The sequence below is a fragment of the Herpailurus yagouaroundi genome, unplaced genomic scaffold (assembly GCF_014898765.1).
Source record: "Herpailurus yagouaroundi ecotype Mexico unplaced genomic scaffold, PumYag 202, whole genome shotgun sequence".
Classification (NCBI taxonomy): Eukaryota; Metazoa; Chordata; class Mammalia; order Carnivora; family Felidae; genus Herpailurus; species Herpailurus yagouaroundi.
This window is the reverse complement of record NW_024412433.1, coordinates 530,478-550,295: the sequence shown is the minus strand read 5'-3', so window position 1 is coordinate 550,295 and position 19,818 is coordinate 530,478. Positions and strand designations below refer to the sequence as shown.

The 19,818-nt window shown below is 55.2% G+C and overlaps 1 protein-coding gene across 1 annotated transcript in view; it reads right to left on the bottom strand.

The window, feature by feature from the left end:
- HDLBP (high density lipoprotein binding protein) overlaps window positions 1–19,818 on the bottom strand; it is a 72,608-nt gene continuing 52,790 nt past the window's right edge. The window contains exons 13-28 of the mRNA XM_040450389.1: window positions 18,380–18,484; window positions 18,154–18,267; window positions 17,073–17,159; window positions 16,776–16,907; window positions 13,289–13,507; window positions 11,235–11,456; window positions 10,925–11,143; window positions 9,752–9,890; window positions 8,127–8,281; window positions 7,186–7,290; window positions 6,875–7,009; window positions 5,534–5,677; window positions 3,367–3,552; window positions 2,812–2,928; window positions 2,470–2,598; window positions 1–2,354 (exon numbers count right to left, since the gene is read on the bottom strand). Coding sequence (XP_040306323.1) covers window positions 2,268–2,354; window positions 2,470–2,598; window positions 2,812–2,928; window positions 3,367–3,552; window positions 5,534–5,677; window positions 6,875–7,009; window positions 7,186–7,290; window positions 8,127–8,281; window positions 9,752–9,890; window positions 10,925–11,143; window positions 11,235–11,456; window positions 13,289–13,507; window positions 16,776–16,907; window positions 17,073–17,159; window positions 18,154–18,267; window positions 18,380–18,484 — 2,295 coding nt within the window. The 3' untranslated portion in view covers window positions 1–2,267. The remainder of the gene's footprint in view (window positions 2,355–2,469; window positions 2,599–2,811; window positions 2,929–3,366; window positions 3,553–5,533; window positions 5,678–6,874; window positions 7,010–7,185; window positions 7,291–8,126; window positions 8,282–9,751; window positions 9,891–10,924; window positions 11,144–11,234; window positions 11,457–13,288; window positions 13,508–16,775; window positions 16,908–17,072; window positions 17,160–18,153; window positions 18,268–18,379; window positions 18,485–19,818) is intronic.

Here is a 19,818-nt window from a genome sequence, read left to right as displayed (position 1 = left end):
TCTGGTTTTGGGTTTTATTTTAGAATTTATAAAATTCCAGTGTCATCCATATTCATAAGCCTTTACACATGTTTGCATATAATCTCCAGATTCCAAAATTAAGGCCAAGGGACGGATCATAGCTATGGAAACACATAATATGGAAGACATTCAACAAAGGAAATGGACACGCACACCCCACCCTGCCCAGGGCTGCCCCAGCAGCAGGGGCGGCCACAGGAGACCAGGCCTGGGCAGGGCCACCAACAGTCTTTACCAACAACAACCAAAACCAGAGCACGCAAGATCCCAAACACAGTTCAGGGGAAGGGGGGATTCGTATCTACAACATTTAGTGATAAATGCAGATGTGCAAAAACTTGTGAAAATTTAAAATTTACGTTTGGGGAAGGGCGGGGGACGTCGAAGGATGCCACAGAAAAGATGAAGGGCAAAGAGGGCTGGGCAGACGCCGAGGGAGCCAGAGGGGCAGGCAGAGGGAAACAAGACGGCCCACGGGGAAGGCTCCAAACCTCATGCAGGTGGAGACGCGGAGGGGCCCCCCCCTTCCCAATCAGGCTCCCCGAGAGGGGAGGGGGTGCCTCCCCTTCCTCCGTCTCCTCACAGGCCTACTCTGGGGACACCCAGGCCGCCTGCTGAGGTGGGTGCTCTCTCCCACCCCCGTGGCTCGCTCCCACAGATGGGCACGCTGGAGGCTGCCGTGGCAGACAGAAAGCTGGCAGGGGCAGCCGAAGGTACACTTGGGTCGAGCAATTCTCAGTCTACTTAGAATTTCAGAGTCTGGAGATCACCGGGCTTGAGCCACCGAGTGGAGAGTGAAGGACGGGGGCGCAGGGGCGGCGCAGGGTGTGCGCCAGACACGAGCTGGCCCCCAGGAACTCCAGTATCCCAGGCGGGGTGACCCGACAGGGCCCCATCACCTCCGTGCGGGCAGAGGCAGAGATGGGGAGGCCAGGGGGCCGACACAAAGGGCCATCCTCGTTCCCTCACGATGCGACACACGGGCGCCTCTGTACCGCCCTGGGGCCACCTCTCCTCTCCAGAGCTGACCTTCAACAGTCCGCTGGGGGGCAGGGCACGTTGTGGTCGGGCCAAGGCCCGTGGTCCGACACCCACAGTCACCCAGCACACACCTGAGAAAGAGCGGACCCTCCCTCACCAGCACCGGGTCCTCCGGTCCAGGCCAAGCGACCACCTCTCTCTGCCCCAGGACCACGATGCCTGCCTCTCTGAGACAGCTCCCGGGGGCTCACACGCAGCATCCCAGCGTGCGTCAGAGGACAGCCTGGCTGAGCCCCAGCACCGGCTTCCCGCCCCCAGGGCTGCAGCAGACACGCCACCACCAAAAACATCTACGCCGAGAGGCTGAAAGCCAGGGTGGCACCACCCTAAGCACGAGAGCAGCCACACTGGCTCTGAGGTAGAAAGGAGGATGCCGGACACCTGGCCTGGGGCGAGGGGGCCACAGAGGAGCGGCTAGTCTCTACTGCCACTCTGCGGGCCGCCCCTCTCCCTGTCCCCACGTCTCTCAGGCCACACCAGGCCGCCACGACAGCCACGGCCGGCCCAGACGGAGACACGCGGCCCTGCCTTTGGGGTCTGCTCACCACGCTTGGGGGCGGAGACGCTTGGGTGCTTTCGGACCCCGACACATGTGAAGCCAAGACAGCCCAAGAACCCAGTCACCCTGCTGCCTCTCGGTCCCCTCTGGCTCCACCACGGCTCTCCTTTGGGCCCAGGTACTCCCAGTGTGCAAACCGGGTCTCCCTCACCACCCTGTGGTCTGGGCCAAGTGGGCTTTTGGCAGCTGGAAGGCGGACTGCATTCTGGAAGGAGGGTCTGGATGGCAGGCAAAGGGAGGAAAGGAGGTGGGAAAGGAAGAGGGCAAACATTTTGGCTTTTATAAAGTCAAGGAAATTTATTTCCTGAGGTCATGACACAGGAAGTAGACTCCGCCACAGCTGTGGAGCTCTCCTAGCGGAGGCCAGAGCCTTACGGACATGCTGGATGAGCCAGGACGCTTACGGGGAAATGTCCAATTACCTCGGTTAGTGTTCACGACAGCGGAGAGCCGTCCCAGAGCGAAGGTGTCAGGGAGCAGATCCTGAGCGCACGCGGGGTGCTGGCGCGCCTGGCTTCACTGCGAGACCTCGGGGAGGGGGAAGCGCCAACAATTTATAGAGGCTCCAGCCGCCGGGTCAGATTGAGACAAACCATGTTGGTGGGGTTTGGGTCAGCAGGCTGGAGAGATTTCTGCTTTTTGATCATTATCGCTTGGGGCCCCATGGCAGGGTCTTGGGGGCCACCTGAGCCCCAAAACTGGGAAATTCTTCAGAGCTGCTCATGTCAGGAGCCTGTAGGGGGGAGAGGGCACAGCCTCAATAAGAGGTCCCGCGTGAGCCGCTTCCCAGCGAGAGGCGAGTGCCGGGGGCGCCCCCACCTCCAACGGCGGGCCTAACAGTGTCTGACCTTCTCGCTGCTGCTGGCGGTCCAGGGAGCGTCCCGTACCACAAAGCCCTTGGATGGCGCCTTGGACTCCTCGTGGGCTGGCGGCTTCATGTACACCTGCAACGCCTCGCTGTCGACCACGTCAGCCAGCTGTGGGCACAGGTGGGGGCGTCAGTCTGCAGCAGGCACACACGACGACCACGCTTGCCTTGTCTCAAGTGTTTAGGGCTCGCTTAGGGGGACACCCTGCAACCGGCGTGCCTCTGGGGGCGGACGCACATACGTGGCCTTGCTGCTGCCCCGGGCCGGTTAGTGGCAGGCAGGGTGCCCCAGGCACAGGCCTGCTGCCCACCCATGACTCACATATTCCTCCTCTAGGTTGAGAATGTGGTCGATGGCCTCCTCCACGTTCTCTGGGAGCCCCGTCACAGTGACGCAGTTGGGATCTGGGGCCCCACTCTGCGGGAAACGAATGTCCACCTGGAAAGACAGCACATGCGGCCGCTGAGGTATCTGAGGACACTCCATCTGGAGTCTCTGGACCAAAGGGTCATGGTCATGTGTGGCTGAGAATGGTGGACCTCTAGGGAAGTTTTCCCAAATTAACCTTGTGTTCAGGAGCCAAGGTCCTGTATGTCAGAGCTAACACATCACGACAGTACAGGACCATGCCGCACCGAGGGAATGCCGTCTCCTCCAGGCCAGTGTGGGACGCTGACCGACGGTGTCGCGTATACGCAGCTGGGACCTCCACATGACCTCACCAACTCAGGGACGGGCACCAGCGCCTCAGAAGTCTCCCGTTCCAGACCCCAAGGGCGGTCAGCAGCCGAGGCAGGAGACCTGTGGTCCCAGGCACTCACTCCCCCGACAGCGTGGGACCACACACCCCCCTTCGTGGTGGGGCTGGGGACCCACCTTGAATTCATCCATTATTTTGCGGATGGCTTTTCCACGGGCACCAATGATGCGGGCGTGAACACGGTGGTCCAGTGGGACGTCCTCAGAAACCATCTGTTCAAGCTCACCCACGATTTTCAATATAGCGTCCCGGGCGGCTTCTGTATTCTTTTCATACCCTGTGATGGTTATTTGGTCCTGGGGCTAAGAAAGGAGAGCGCAGTCAGAAGAGGGGATGCCCCTAGAGACCCAAGGCTGGGAGCCTGAAGCCAGCAGATGCAGCTCCACGAGGCGGCAAGAGGCAGTGCTGGCGGAGTGAGGCAGACCTCAGCTTGAGGGGAAACACTGACCCGCTCAGGAGAGAAAGAAGATGGGGGAGACCGCCATAAGCTGATTTAAAACAGGTCAATGATGCCCATTAGCTCCTGCGTCCCCACCTCCCCCCAGACGTGTACGGGAAAAGAAAGGACACGTGGCCACAGAGATGGCTGCAGGCGAGGAGGGTGCTGCGTCAGAGACCACACAGGGCACGGGGAAGGTCACCTCGGGCCCTGCATCTGGAGGCGTCTCGTTGGAGACAGACCCGCCTGGAGAGAAGGGGCGGGACACTGCGGCTGCACTGCACAGCCCCAGCACGCCCCTGCGCAGGACTTCCCTCCCACAGCACACGTGGACGGGTGACAGCACCACGCATGCACAGTGCGAGCAGAGGCAACACAGGACTCAAAGCGAAACGACAACAAAAAAGAAGAAAAAAATCACACACGTAAGCTATATTCTTTAAGACAAAGGAAAAGTTACACCCACAAAAGAATGGAACAACAGAAAAGGGCCAGAGAACAAAAACACCTGGAAACAAAGGAGCGGACACTTCGAGATCTACCCAGAAGAGAAAGAGGCCAGAGTGAGCCAGGCGGTAGCAGAGCAGCAGCAGGCCCCACGGTGGCAGTGGAGGGGTGGGGGGCGGCGGGCTGTGCCTAGAACCTGCCTGGCGGAGTCCAGAACCCGCCAGCAGCCGCGAGCGCTGTGCCAAATGCAGACACAGAACAGACTGCAAACGGAAGCATAATTCTCACAGGAAAATGCTGCGTATCAAAATCACATGGCCACCCAATCCTACTTGGCTCTGAAACACTAGCCCGAGTGGTTTGAACCCTAAACAATGACTAAAAAAGTCACGTTTCCTTGGGAAAATTAAAGAAAATAGAAGGTAGTGAAGGTGCGGAGTTTAGAGGAGCTCAATTCTCAGGATTCAACATCACAAGTTAAAGTTAAAGGGACGCCTGGCTGGCTCAGTCAGCAGAGCAGGCAACTCTTGACCTCAGGGTCATGAGTTCAAGCCCTACGTTGGGCATAGAACTCACTGAAACAGAACAAAAACCACAAATTAGCGTAAGAAAGATCAGGAGCATAAACATGTTTGTTAGAAACGCAGCGGGAACAGAAGGATGCACCCAGGGAAGGTCAGGACCAGGCAGGAGGCGCAGAGGAGAGGTGGGGGCTCCAGAGGGAGCCCTGCAGGCCTGCCTGCCTTTCTGAACTCAGGTTAAGTGCGTGGCTTATAGACTCGGGCTGAGCAGAGGAGGAAGGTGCAGAAACAGGCAGTCTGCCACAGCACGGGAACACGGGGCTGAAAAGGCCAGAGTCTGCAGAGGCATGTTGGGATTTGCTGACCAGAAGGTTCTAGAGAACCATTTCTGGGTGCCTGGCTGTGTACCATGGCCAGAGATGCAGGCAGAGACCAAGGCTCCCACAGTGGGCAGTGCTATGCTGGAAGGGGGCCCTGATGGGAGCGGAGAGGAAGACGGGCTGGGGTGTGATAGGCAGGGGGAGGGTGCCCTCTGAAGGACCGCACCTGTGGGTACAGATGCGAAGAAGGACTCAGCCGGAGCCAAAGCTTGCCTACCACGAACAACCAGGCGGGCGTGGGAGAAATGTTCCGCACTCGCGCGGCAGCCAAGCACAGGGAGACCTCGCCCAGCTGGCACAGACCGAGATGGGGCCCCGACGCCCAAGGCAAACTCAGACCCTCAGAGACCTGCCCCTCTGCGCTCCACCCTCCCCGCCCACCTGGGCAGGCCCTACGCTTGCCCGCTCACGGCTCCCAGGTCAGGGTGAGGGTACGAGAGTCCACCTGTCCCAAAGCGTTCCAGCCACAGAGTGTGACCCAAGCAGGCATTCTTACCTGGTTCCCGTCATCCTTATCGGGAAACTGGATGTTCACGTCATGTTCCAAGCGGATCTGAGTAATCACTGCCCCTTTCCTCCCAATAATTTTGGGATGGTATTTGGGGTCCACAGTGACGCTCAGCTTAAAGCTCCTTAAAGCCTGCAGGTGAGACAAGGGTGGAGTTCGGGCTTGACCTTCACCACACGCAGCCACATGTCAACCCCACTCTGTCCTCGACCCCAAAGATCTCCTCAGTGACAAAAGCAAGATACACTTTCCCGTTAGCCTCTGTGCACTGCCAGCTGGAGGGCTGACCCGGAACGAGTGTGCACACCCCTCACAAGAGCATCGTTCAGGCGCTGACAAGACTGGCACCGTGCGTGGTGGGCTCTGAGCTGGCTCTCCAGTGAATTGCATGGGGGACGTGATGAGGAAGCATAAACACGTCCTGGGGTCTTTAAAGCCTGGGGTATGAAAGCAGGCCAGAAGGAAAAGGGGGCACGAGAGTGCTGAAGGACGGCCGGCCGGCCTGGGACATCTACGGCCAGAGGCTAGACCACAGGAACCAGGCTCCAGAGGTCTGCGGACCCTTCGCATCAAGACTCCAGAAAGTCCATGGGGCGCCTGGGTGGCGCAGTCGGTTAAGCGTCCGACTTCAGCCAGGTCACGATCTCACGGTCCGTGAGTTCGAGCCCCGCGTCGGGCTCTGGGCTGATGGCTCAGAGCCTGGAGCCTGTTTCCGATTCTGTGTGTCCCTCTCTCTCTGCCCCTCCCCTGTTCATGCTCTGTCTCTCTGTGTCCCAAAAAATAAATAAATGTTGAAAAAAAAAAAAAAAAAGACTCCAGAAAGTCCTCCTCCTCATGGGAAGCCCGTTCCCTACAGAATCTCTAGCAGGGCTTCAGAGCCTGTAACACCCAGCCTTGCCGTGCACTTAGGAAGCCCTTCGAATGCCAGCTCTCCAAAGCAGGGAGATGGGTCCCCAAACCTACTCAAAGCAGGGCAGCTCCGGAGAGAAGGTCCGCATGGGCCTGCTGACACCCACCCTGGACCACACCACTCACATTCGGGGTTCTATTCCAGCAATAGCTCCCAGGCCTCTCCAACCTTACCTTACCTATCGGGTTGGAGACACCACACGTGGCAGGGTGACTTTGGAAAAAAAAGTGCCAATTAATAGGAAATCTAACTCTGCCCCTGTTACACTGAAGAGCAAAGTGCCACGCTCGTAACACTGTGTCTGACGGAAGGCTCCCCGGGTGGCCAGGTCCCCCTGCAGCCATGTGGCTGAACCGCCTGCAGTGTGGTCGGGGACCGTGGCTCTGGAGGACACCCCTGCGGGCCCGGCTGACACCCACTCGGTCCTCCTGCTCAGCCTGCAGCTCTTTCACTCGCTCCAGCAGCCCAGCCTTGGCCCGGTCCAGATTTGCGGCGAGGCCAGTGATGGCGATGACGTCAGACTGTAGTTCTGGTGCCGGCACGTGGATGTTCACCTGCAGGGGACACAGATCTGATATAGGCGGGGGTCCCGCACAAGAACCGGGGACGGAGCACTGCTACGGGGCACGACCAGGATGAGGCGCACTGCCGAGGGGCTGAGCCGCCAGGGGCCCGTGGGAGGGCTCGCTCCCAACACTGGCTCCTGGGGAAAGACTGCAAATCCCAGTACCTCAAACTCATCCATCATCTTCCGGATCCCGCTCCCCTTCTGCCCGATGATGTACCGGTGAAGGTCAAAGGGCACCTCCACTTCGATGGTGACGGGAACCAGTGCCTGCAGAGAAGACAGGGTCGGGCCTGAGAGCAGCTGGCAGGGAGCCAGTGACCCTGTGAGAATTACAGGGCGCTTCTTGGAACCTTCTATGATGTTCTGCCTCAACTGAGAACTTCACCCAGACTTTTAACTCAACAGAAAACACAGGAAGAGAATCCAGAATCCAGTTTTAAGGTTAACGCCACCAGAGCAAACTTTCTGGCCCTCACCCCAAGCCTATGCCCCTAACCGTGGCAAACCTCTTACAGAAACAAAACAAATCCAGGAAAAACAGAGCAACTGGAGAGAGACCGGTGGGGCTCAGGGACAGAAGCTGGCCTCACTGACATCAGGAACAGACTGTAGCCAAGCCTGTGTGGGTTGCTGGGTTAACAGCGGGGGACACGGGCTCCCCTGCTCTCTCTCTACGCTAGCCCCTGACCACCTCTCCACAACCCCTTCACTTCCACATCACACTGTTTTTAAGCACCACCTGACACATGACCTGTTTCTGCTTCTTGTCTGTCCACTCCACCTAAGCACTAATCTGCACACCGTGGAACACAGCATTTAGAGCAGCGCCCAACAGGGAGGTGGCTCTCAGGTAGGTGCCCCCCACACAAAAGACTCCTCCTCACAGACCTGAGATGGCAGTGGTTATCACTAGGCCACAGAGGCTACAGATCACGTTGACCCTGCTGTCACTGAAACCTGCCGGTTCCACATACTTGCCCAGCCCCCAGTGCCGGGCTCTGTGCCCGGGTCCGGTCCAGCACAGCCCGCGGTGCAAGCCAAGGTGCTTGGGGCAGCCCCACCGGGATGAGGTCCAGTCACACACTGCATGAGGGCACACCCACCTCGAGGGCTTCCTTGGCGGCCTCGCACTTTTCCTTCCGGCCAGAGATGATGATGATGTCACATCTCCTTGGGGAGCCAGGGTCGGTGTCTTTGGTGTCCCTCCCGTCTCCAGCATCGTCACCGTTCTCCTGGACTTGCGGCTCCACGCTGTGAACTGGGGAGAAGGGCAGGGCAGCTCAGAGTCCTGGCGGGAGAGGCAGGGCAGACCGGCGCCAGCCTGGCTCGCAGCCTGGCCTGGGTGGCAACAAAGGCCCCACAGTGAGGCCGGGAGTGGAGCGCTCTTCCTTGGAGGCTGGAACGTGATGCCCGGTGAGCCCAAAGGGTACGGAGCCTAGAAACTGAGCCACGATGCTGGGACACGGCAGCGAGAGGGACGAGGGAAGCCTCCAGCGGCCTCGTATGTCAGGAGGCAGGCAAGCCTCAAGAGTGAAGGGACACGAACACAGGAGTGGGCTGGCGGGGGACAAGTGTGGACCCAACACAAAAGCAAGGTTCGCGGAGTGGGATGGAACCCAGGAGTCTGTACGACATGAACGCGAGCGAGCGAGTGAGCATCAGGCAGGGCAGTGCCGCACAGACCAGGGTAAGGTGGATGCTGTAGAACTGCCGGCACCGGAAAGATGTGACCATCGACCACGAATTCAGTACCAGTACACGGAACGCCAGCTCCGCGGATTCTGGGGGATGTGCCACAGTTATCTCTAATGACGTTAAGAAAACATCCTTATTCTTAGGAAGTAGCCACTACAGATGAGGGACGAGTCTGAAAATTACACTCCAGTGTCTCAGAAACAACAACTGTGTGTGCATAGAAGAGGAGGTGCAAAACAAAAGAGACTGAATTTCAATAATGAACATATAAAATATGTCTTTATCGGGTACGATGTTCCTTCAAATATACTCCAAACAGCCCATGTTCTAAGGAAACAAGAGCTTCAATGGCCACGAGAAGCTCCAGAGAGGACAGAGATGGGCGGCGGCGGCAGGGCGGGGCCGTTCAGGGAGGACCCAGGAGGCTGCAGGGTCGGTCATCGACCAGATGAGACCAGAGACGGCACAGTGGGCTGCAACCTAGCTGGGAGCCTGGCGTGACCAAGTGAGGTCTGAGACACAGGCAGGACGCTGCTCTCACTGAGCCCACATGCCAGTCACCTCCTGGCTGCCTAACCACCCTGCCGTGCTCCCAGGACACAAGCAGGACCAAGTGACAAGCAGGACATGGAGCTGGGGGAGGGGTGTCACAGAAGGGCAGCCAGTGGCCACCTTTACTGGAGCCGCCTGCCTCACAAGGGACAAGACCCGCCAGGTAGGGGTGCTTGGGGGAGAGGCAGCTGCAGTGGACAGAGTGGGAGCAGCCCATCACACACATCACTTGGGAATCTGTAAGTAGCCTCAGAACCAATCCCCTGCATCAGAGGCCGCAGCTGCTTTGCCGTCCTTGGCCTTGTCACCCTGCACGAAGGCCACCTGGTCACCCTGGGACCCGGGTGTTCCAGCAGCACGTCAGCACTGACACACGAGGCAGCACACGTGATGGCCACCTGACGCCCACCCTCCGTAGGGGAGGTCCATTCACACACCCCCTGGCTCCCCACTCAGCACAGAGCTCACCGCTGAGACCCACCTGGGTTCTCCTCTCTGTCTGGGAATTTAATCTGAACGTTATAGTCCCGAGTAATCTGCTGGATTCTAGAACCTTTGGGGCCCATGACAGATCGATGGAACTTCTGGGGTATGGCACATTCTATGGTCACCTGGGCTTCCTGGGGGGGGGTGGGCAGGGGGACACAGCAAGAAAGAAAAAAATAAAGGCAAAGGTTAACTGCTTAGGCTCGACGCATATTTTCACCAGCTTTCGCTCAATCCTCTACAGAGACCCCCAAATGCACAGATGCACGCCCCCCCCACCCCTTTTCCAAGTGCTCAAAGTACAACAGGGTGGACAGAGGGAGGGTGGGGGCAGGACTGACAGGGAGGCCTCTTTCTGAGACATCTCCCAGTGACTAAGTACTGATGACCTGTCTGTACAAAATGGCACCAGCACTCACTGCTGCCCAGAGCACGTGTGACCATGTCCTGTCTCCATGCACAGAGCCCCCGCCCCGAGCACAAAGCACGCGGCACTGTTAGCCACTGTCCCTGTAGGGTGACTGCACTAGCCAGGTGACATTCAAGTGCTGTGGCTGTGACTCTGTGAGGAGGCATCAGGCTTAATGGTCAGGACAGTACTTCCAAGGCCCCAGCAGGGGAGGGCTGGGAGGAGCCCTGGAGGGGGGGATGAGGCTCTCTAAGGGCTGGTTTAGAAAACCCCACAAGTTTCCATGTGGATTCGCTGACACGCCCTCCCCTGCCATCTCTTTTCTTCCCGTTGGGAAGGAGAGGCAGAGAGAAGGAAGCCGGTTCCTCATACAGATTTCATTTCATAACGTGTTTTTTTTTTTATAAATTTTTTTTTTCAACGTTTTTATTTATTTATGGGACAGACAGAGACAGAGCATGAACAGGGGAGGGGCAGAGAGAGAGGGAGACACAGAATCGGAAACAGGCTCCAGGCTCCAAGCCATCAGCCCAGAGCCCGACGCGGGGCTCGAACTCACGGACCGTGAGATCGTGACCTGGCTGAAGTCGGACGCTTAACCGACTGCGCCACCCAGGCGCCCCTCATAACGTGTTTTTAAAAGCTGCTGCTCAAGGGCAGTGTCCCGCCAAGAGTAAAGCCAGAGAGGCTGAGAGTCCAAGACTGAGAACCAAAGAGCCCCAGCCTGACTGGAGCCCTGCCACCCTCCCAGGCACCTACCAGGTCCTCGATGATCTCCTGAATGCGCTTCTTGGCCGCCTCCACACAGTCCTTGGCGCCCTTGAGGGTGACCTTATCACTCTGCGTGCCAGAACGTGGGAAGCTAACCATCACCCCACCATACTCTTCAGCAATCTCCCGCAAGACCTGGCCTCGCCGGATGACAAAATGGCGGTGGTGCTTGGGGTCCACCAGCATGCAGTCCTCCACCACGTTATCCTGCAGCATTGGAGGAAAGGAGAGGGAGAGGACTCGTGTCAACCACGCCGACAGGATGGACAACCAAGGGGCAGCTCCCACTGGGCCTTACCAGGTTCTGAATAAGGGCCTCCAGCTCCTTCTGTGCCTCCCTGACAGCATCCTCCTTCCCAATGATGGTGATCAGGTCCTGATCCTTGTCCTCAGCCGTTGGGAATATGATACGGGCTCCAGTGTTGTCACGCACCTTGCGTATTTTGCCACCCCCTTTGCCAATGAGGAACTTGTGGTATTCCGGCTTGGCGCGGATGTCAACAGTGAAACTCTTGGTTTGCTGTGGAAACCAACCGCAGATACGTTGGTCTGATGCTACTTGCCTGGTCCCCCGGGCAAGTGAGAAAGAGAGCCTAGAGAACAACAGCGTGGGGCTAATCAAGCCTCACGGAAACTAATGGATGGACTCCCAGACGGAAGTACTTACATGCCATCTACCATGACCACAGACACTCAGATAGCCAAGAGCATGTGGATTGAGAGCCCCAGTCCTGCTGCTTCCCCAAACCGACCGAACCCCCGCCAGTGCTCTCCATCTACAGAGGGGACTGGGTGAGTGTGGCCTCGGGGTGCTAGGCAAGTAGGAGGCAACTGCACAGCAAGTAAGCCCACAGCACTCCGGTCCTCCCAAGTCGAGCAGAATGCTCCCTGTCTGGGCGTTTACCTGCTCTCGCCACAGGGGAGCCCTTCCCAACAGGAAGGCCCCATCTCAATCTCGGAGAGACCGAAGCCAACCAAGGCCCTAGTCTGACACCGAGAAGCCAGGGCTCAGCAAAAGCCCCGACACGACGACCTTGTTGAGGATTCATCTGGAGCACACACTCTGCCTGGCTGACTCAGACCCATACAATGCTTCCCCCTTCTTCCTTGTATCCTGAAACCTGGCTCACAGGCATGAAGAAACACAAGAGGGGGGAAAAAAAAGAGGGTCTACCAGCATGCTAAACAGAGTAACAAACAAGTGAATTTTGCTATCTTTTAAATGCTGGTTTCACAAAACACCCCTGAGAAAATCTTCTACTCTTCAGACAACGACATTGGCAAATAGCACCATTATTAAAAAACCTATGAGCAGGGGTGCCTGGGTGGCTCCGTCAGTTAAGCATCCAACTCACTGTTCGTGAGTTCAAGCCCCACGTCGTGCTCTGTGCAGACAGCTCAGCCCCTGGAACCTGCTTCAGATTCTGTGTCTCCCCACTCTCTGCCCCTCCTACCTCCACCTGCACTCTGTCTCTCAAAAATAAACCAACGTTCAAAAAAAAAAGCTAATGAGCAAGGTGAGCCCAGCTTAGCAACACGATAAAAGATGACACACTTAAAGCAGTGGGGTCACCCAAAAACACAAGGTCGGTTAAACATTAAAACAAACAAAAAACAACCACTAGGGGCACATGGGTGGCTCAGTGGGTTAAGCATTGACTCTTGATTTTGGCTACAGTAGTGACCTCACAGTTCATGAGCTCAAGCCCCGTGTGGGGCTTTCCACTGACAGTACAAAGCCTGCTTGGGATTCTCTCTCCCTCTCTCACTGTTTCCTCTCCCCCCAAATAAATAAACATTAAAAAAAAAAAAAAAAAAAAAGCAAAAAGCTAACCAAAAAAATCTAATACATATGCTTAAAAAACGAAAAACCATGCTACCATGTCAACAGATGCAGAAAAATCTTCCTATAAAACCCAACACCTGTTCCCGCAACAACTCTGAGCAAATCGGTGACAGACAGAACTTCCTCAACCTGTAATCTGGACCTTGTGGGTCCAGCAACAGACCCACACGTGGGTTTTGACAAAGGGGCAAAGGTGATTCAATGCAGAGTTTAAGGTGATGGCCAAAACATTTTCACTACAGTGGTGGTCATGTCAGTGTGTGTATGCTCGTCAAAACTCAGAAAAGTGGACTTTATGGTCTATGAACCCTACTTTAAAAAGCCAATACGCCAAACCGCAACTTTTCTACATCGTACAGGTAGGCATTTGACCTGCCAAGGCCCTTTGTTCAGCAATGGCAAAACCAGAGACGTAAAGGTGTAACGAAGCAGTTTTCTGACCCGCCACAAAAACCCTTCCAGCAAGGGACAGACACGGCACCATCACTCCTGGGCGTGGGGCTCACCTTCTCCTCTGCCAGGTGCAGGAGCTGCTTCTTGGCCTTCTCCACATCCGAGGCGGGGCCCCTGATGACAACTGTGTCACTGCCCGAGCCCTCCACAGGGAAGTGGATGTGCACCCCGCCGCACTCCTCCATGATGGAGCGGATCAGGCGGCCCTTCGTGCCGATGAGGGAGTTGTGCAGCCTGGCGGGGATGGAGACCTCCACTTCGGCAATGTTGGCCTGGAATCACACACAGTCTGTGAGGTGTGGGACACAGGACGGCACGCCCGCCGCCCAGGGACCCCGAGTCTGTGTGCATGAGTGGGTACATGAATATGGGTGCAGGATGGGGCGGGGGCAGTGGCTCACACAATGTGGAAGGGAAGCCTCCGGGTTACACCGTCAAAACAGTGCTTTCCTCCTTTGGTTCTCTTGGTGCCCAAGCAGAGATACACCGATATGCCTGCGGGTCAGCACCTATCCTGCCTCTAGTCAAGGTGACACAAGGACCAGGTTTACCTCCCACAAGGACACAATGGTGTTCAAGACACTGGAGACACGGAGGAAGGAAGGTAAGCCTGCTGACTGCCCCCTGGCCAAGTCCCAGCGTCAAGGACACAGGGCCCACAGGTCAGAGCCTGAGGGGAGGGAGCAGCGTGGAGGCAGAAGCCCCCGTGAACTGGACATTGCTCCCATACTGACGTACGGAGGGAAATGGCCGAGGCTTGGGAAAGAGCCCCGGATCACTAGAGGGAGCAAACCACAGCACACAGCACTGTCCACATGCCAGGACGTGGGCACAGGAAAGCCTCACTTCAATAGTGGGAAGTAATGCCCCAGACTAGGCACTGCTGTGACGCCATCTCATGTGTCTCAAGAGCAAGTCCACAAAGGAGCAAAGTATTTCAAAATACCTTAACGAAGCTGAAAGACACTTACAGGAATGCAAAACTATCCAGCATCCACCAGAGTAAACCTCCTAACTTCTGGCATCCAATGAAAAAATAGCAGATAAGCAAAGAAACAGGAGAAAACTACCTCACTGAGAAAAGCACAGAAAACACCCCAGAAATGACACAGACACTAGAACCAGTGGGTTGAGGGGCGCCGGGTGGTTCCGTTGAGCATCCCGCTGTGGATTTCAGCTCAGGTCGTGACTTCACGGTCCTGATATCGAGCCCCACAATGGGCTCCACGCTGGGCAGTGGAGCCTGCCTGGGATTCTCGCTCTCTCCCTCTGCATCCACACCTCAGATAAAAAAAACCATAAAAAAAAGAACCGGAGGAGACCGATAACACTACAACAGGCATTTTCACGACCCTGCATATGGCCAAAAAGGCAAAGAAAGACTGAAGGTGTCAATGTAAAACCTCCAATATTCCAACTGAACCCCTACAGGTGAAAATGTCCAAAATGACAAATACACTAGGTGGGATACAGATTACACACTGCAGAAAATTAATAAATTTAAAGAAACTAATGGAGGAAAAAACACCACTTCACCTTTCCACTCAAATAAATAGCGTACCAGTGAACCACAGGACAATCTGGCTGCCTATCACCAGGTAACTGGAGTCCCTGAAGGGGAGGACAGAAAAAAAATATTCAGAAATAGTGACACCAATTTTTCCAAATTTGATGACAATGCTAAACTCACGTATCCAAGAAAGCTCAATGAACTCACACGAGGAAAGGGACCCCCAGACATGTCGTATGTCGCTCAAAGCCTACGAGACACTCCTAAAAACAAGAGCCAAAGAACGTGTGTGGAGGAGCAAAGTAAAGGAGGACCTCAGACGTGTCCTCACAGACACTGTGGGAGGTGCCAAAACAGAGTCAGGTGCAGAAAGAAAACCTCCAAGCCAAGGCTGCAGAGCCCCCGGATGCCCACCCTGCCACTGGGGCAGCCTCCTGGGAAGACGGGCTGGCACTTTCTTACAAAACTAAATACATTCTTGCCACATGACCCACGTTAATACTAAGGGAAAGAAGCCAATGTGCAAACAAGAAGGTGCTGCGGGGCCACAACGCAGACCAGGGAGGCCGGGCAGCAGCGCTGGGACGCGGGATTCTCAGCACCTCCAGCGACACTGCCATAGCACGAAGTGACCCGGAGGAAGCGCACGTGGAACGTGTGCCCGGACAACTCTGAAACAACCACTAAAGTAAAAGCTATAATACCCAGTAAGCCATAAAGGGAGATCAAAGGAAAAACAAAGTTGTATTAAATCCAAAAGCAGGCAGAAAAAGAGGACAAAGACGGGACACACAGAGAACAAGTTCAAGGCGGTGGACTGAAATGGAACCGCACAGTACAATCACATCAGGGGTGACCAAGGGCTGTGGAGGGCCAAAGGAACTTGTTTATGGGGACAGTTTGTTTGGGAAGATGGAAAGTTCTGGAGACTCATGGTGGTCATGGCTGCACAGCAAGTGTGAATGCACTTAATGTCCTGGGGCTGTACGCTAAGATGGCAAATCTTGTTTATGTGAATTTTAACAGAATTTTAAAATTAAAAAAATTCACATTTCCTCACACTTACTAAAAACATGGATTAAAACAAGATATCTACAATTACTAATGTAATTAGGTACAATTAAAAGGCAGAGATGGTCAAATTGAGTAAAAAAAAAGCAAACTGCTTAAGAGAAACCTACTTTAACGAGACAAAGTAGATTTCAGAGCAAAGACTACTACCAGGGTAAAGGAAGATGATTCTAGAATGACACAAATTACAGGCATCAGGAATGCAAAAGAGACCACCACAGTGAAAACACACTATGGGAATACTATGCAAAATTCTACACTAAAAAATTTGACGACTTATTAGATAAAAAACCCCTTCAAAGAAAAACTACAGGTCTCAGACCAAAAGGAAAATCATCAGTGCATACAATGACAGTATTGCGCGGCCATTAAACAAAACAAGGTGCTGACACACAGAGCAACACGGATGCTCGAAGTGAAAGCAGCTGGAGATGGGGGAGCAGACGCCAGGATTTCTTTTAGGCAAAGATGCAGGAAACCCACTCTAATCCCCTGTGGCCGAAAGCAGATCAAGGGGATGGCCAGGCAGAGTAGGGGCGGGGGCTGGCACGAAAGAGGGAGGGACTGAAAAGGAGCAGGAGGACATTTCTGGGGTGCTGGACACGCTCCGCATCCTGACTACGGAAAGGATTCCATGGATGTACACGTGTCATAACTCACCAAAGCGCACACTTTAAACATGCAGTTTTTTACACGTTGACTTTTCAGAAATTGAAAAAAATTATTGTAATGCCTTCACGACCTGATTTCCAAGCACTCAAGTCCAGTGCTACCGCTCAGACCAGCGGGGCACACCGCCACAGCCAGGCGGCAGGTGGCTGCTCGGAGGCCAGCACTGCTGCGGGGAGGGCCGGCCTGCCTGACCCCGCGTGCCTGAACAGCAGGCTAGCGCCGTGGGGGCTGCTGAGACAGGACCACAGGGAGCCTGGCTAGCGTCCTGTCACAAAACACCCCATTACCAGGTCTTTCTGGATGGACAGGATGCGGCTCCGGGCAGCCTCACAGTTGGCTCGCTTGCCTGTGATGATAATGGTCTCTGAATTGCTATTCTCTGCTGGAAGGTCGATCTTTGTGTTGCTTTCTTCTCGGATCTACAAGCAGATGGGACACCATGAAAAGCGGACGTCCCAGGTGAGACAGCTGGAGCCCAGGGCTGGAAAGGAAGGCTCCCTCCTTCAAAGCTCAGCCGGAATGGCAGAGGGCTTTGGGGGTAGGCCGAGGAGAGCCAAGGTTCAGGGGACAAACTGGCTGGTCACCTTTTTAATGTTTGCGCCTCCTTTCCCAATGATGTTCTTGTGAAATTGTTTGAAGATCGGAACAGAAATTGAGTAACTATTTTCCACCTTAGAGACAAAAGGAGCGGCACAATTAGCCAGCATACTGGAGTGAGGTATCCCATCATCCATGAAAGAGTATGAAATGACAGGTCTCATTATGGGAAAACACACACTTGGATCCTCCTGGTCTCCCGCTCTCTGACCTCTGACCTTCAGAGGCTTGTCACAAGAATGCGGGATAACTTACTCAGCAATTAGCTAACTGGGCAAGCCACAGTTAACTGATGCAAAGCCACCTTTATAAAAAGTGGCTCGCAATACAACCTGCCATCTGTTCGATGCAAGTTCCACAATCCAGAAGCAACGGAGTGTGCCGAGTGTCCTCAACCGACACTCTGGGTACGAGGGGGTTCTGGCCACCTCCAGGACCAGAGCTGGCCGAGGGCCAGTGGAGACCAGGACACCAGGCTGGGAGAAGTAAGCCCAGAGCACACCTCAAGGTGACACACCTCAAGGTGACACACAGACCCTGCCACTCTTGGGAATCCCACCACTCCAGGGCAGCGTGAACGTGCTCAGGGCTGGGAGAGCCCCCGTCAGTGATTGAGGCAGCTGTCCGCTCGGTCCAAGCCCCATGAAGGACCACAGAAAGCATGAGTCCACCTGGAGTCCTCCCGTCAATAACGGCCCTCGGCACTTTCCAAACTACCTGTTCCCATGCCAGCTCTCAAGAAGGTAACAAATCAGTAACTGGCTCCCCACACTATCTGCGTACATCCCGCTCCTTACCAGATGGCACACGTTATCTAGATACCCCAAGACCCCTCCAGGACACAAGGAACCTGGCACCCCACTTTAATTCCACGCAACACTGAGGCCCTAACAATTTCTGCCAGTCTAAGCACACGGGGTTACCAGGGACGGCATCACTATGGAGACGGCAGACCAATCCAGGGTCCAAGTGTGCTCCCCAAGCAGAGGTACTGACGGGACAAGTCCCCCAGGCCTCTCCACCACCGGTAACACTGTATCACAACCAAGGAGGGAAAACACCCCCTACCAGGTCTGCCACCATCTTCTGCATGTATTTGGTGCATTTTTCCACCTCATTCTTGGGCCCTCTGAGTTGGACGATATCACTCTTTTGTGCTGGGTCTGGAAAGTTGATGATAACCTGGAACAAATCACCACAAATGCAAGTTCAGTTATTGGTAATGACCGGATTCCACAACAGTGCCAATCAATCCCTCTTAGAGGACTCGAGAATGCCTTTGGGAAACCCTTACCTCTGGGAATTTGTCACGAATTTCACGGATCCGTTCACCCTTCTGGCCAATGATGGTGCGATGGAATCTCTGCTCAATGATCAGATCCTTGGTACGCTCATTTTCCTAAAAACGCGGTTTGAGGAGATGATGTTAACAGCAGGAGGCCCCCCGGGGGCCTGAGGAGCTCCACACAGCCTCGTAGCACCACAGGGAGTCGGCAGCCAGCAGAGGGCCCTGGAGAGGACACCCACTCTCTCTAACAACATGGGCCTGAATGAAGTACGATTCCGCAGCAGAGTTCAGGACCCCTCAACCAGAAGTGCCAGTGCAGTGGCCTCAATCCATGGGGATGAGAACAAGAGACCATGAGACACAACGCCCTGCAGGCAGTGATCCTTCCAGAACACAGTGTGGTTCAACCACTGCCACACGTGGATAATTAAGAAAGGTTCAACACCAGGCAATAAACCTGCATGGTTCTGGTTCTCACCTACCCCAGCATCTCACTAAAACACCAAAGAATACAAAAGAATAAACAGAGGTAGGATAAAGAAAAAATACTAGCAGGTAACCATTCAAAATCTTGGGGGAGATTCTGGATCAGACTGGCACCAGGCTGACAGAGAAACACGGGTTCAGTAATCCCACAGAAGCACCAGATACCCCAGACCAAGGGAGCCCCCCCCCCCCCCAGCACTGGGCAACAAGAGAGCTGGCTGAGTAAGGGAAGAGCTGGAACCCTCTGCTGAGCTGTGAGCTCAGGGATGGCCAGAGAATGGCAGGAGGCCGCATGTGTCGGCTTGCAGCTGAGGAAAAGGAAAGGCCTACTGCCCAAAGGGGGCCTTGAGGGCAGGCTCCAGGCCTGGGCACCAGAGCCAGGCAGTGACAGGGTGAAACAGACATGCAGCTCACTCCCTATCCCGATGAGGCACGCACACTGCCCTGTCCGAGGCTTCCTGACGTTCTGCACATGTTTACGCTGAACCGTAAACTCTCACTCAGCACGTGCCTCCTCTGGATGCTGAAAGGCATCCCAGTGACGCTTATACGTGCAGCCCAAACCAACAATCACAGCTGCATGGCTATCTGCATATGAATCACACAATCAAGATAGACACACCAGCGCTGACAGCTTAGACAGGGGAGTGCAGAACTTCAGTCTGGCAGCAGGAACAAGCCCCGCCAACCTTTAGAGTTGCAGATAACCACACAGCAGGAATTTTCAACCTTGGCTGCACATGGGAGTCACCTGGGTGCTTCTAAGAATCCAGAAGATCCATCACAGTCCCTGGAGTCAGTACTCAAAGCATCCCAGACTCCGGGGTTTCCCCAAGGCCAAAAGCCCTGCTGCAGAGCCCCAGTGCCTCCAGCACAGCACCTGGGCCCCTGCAGGTCAGAGCCACTCCTAAATTGAGCGAGTTCCATTCTCCAGGACCACACATGAAAACAGAGGCACA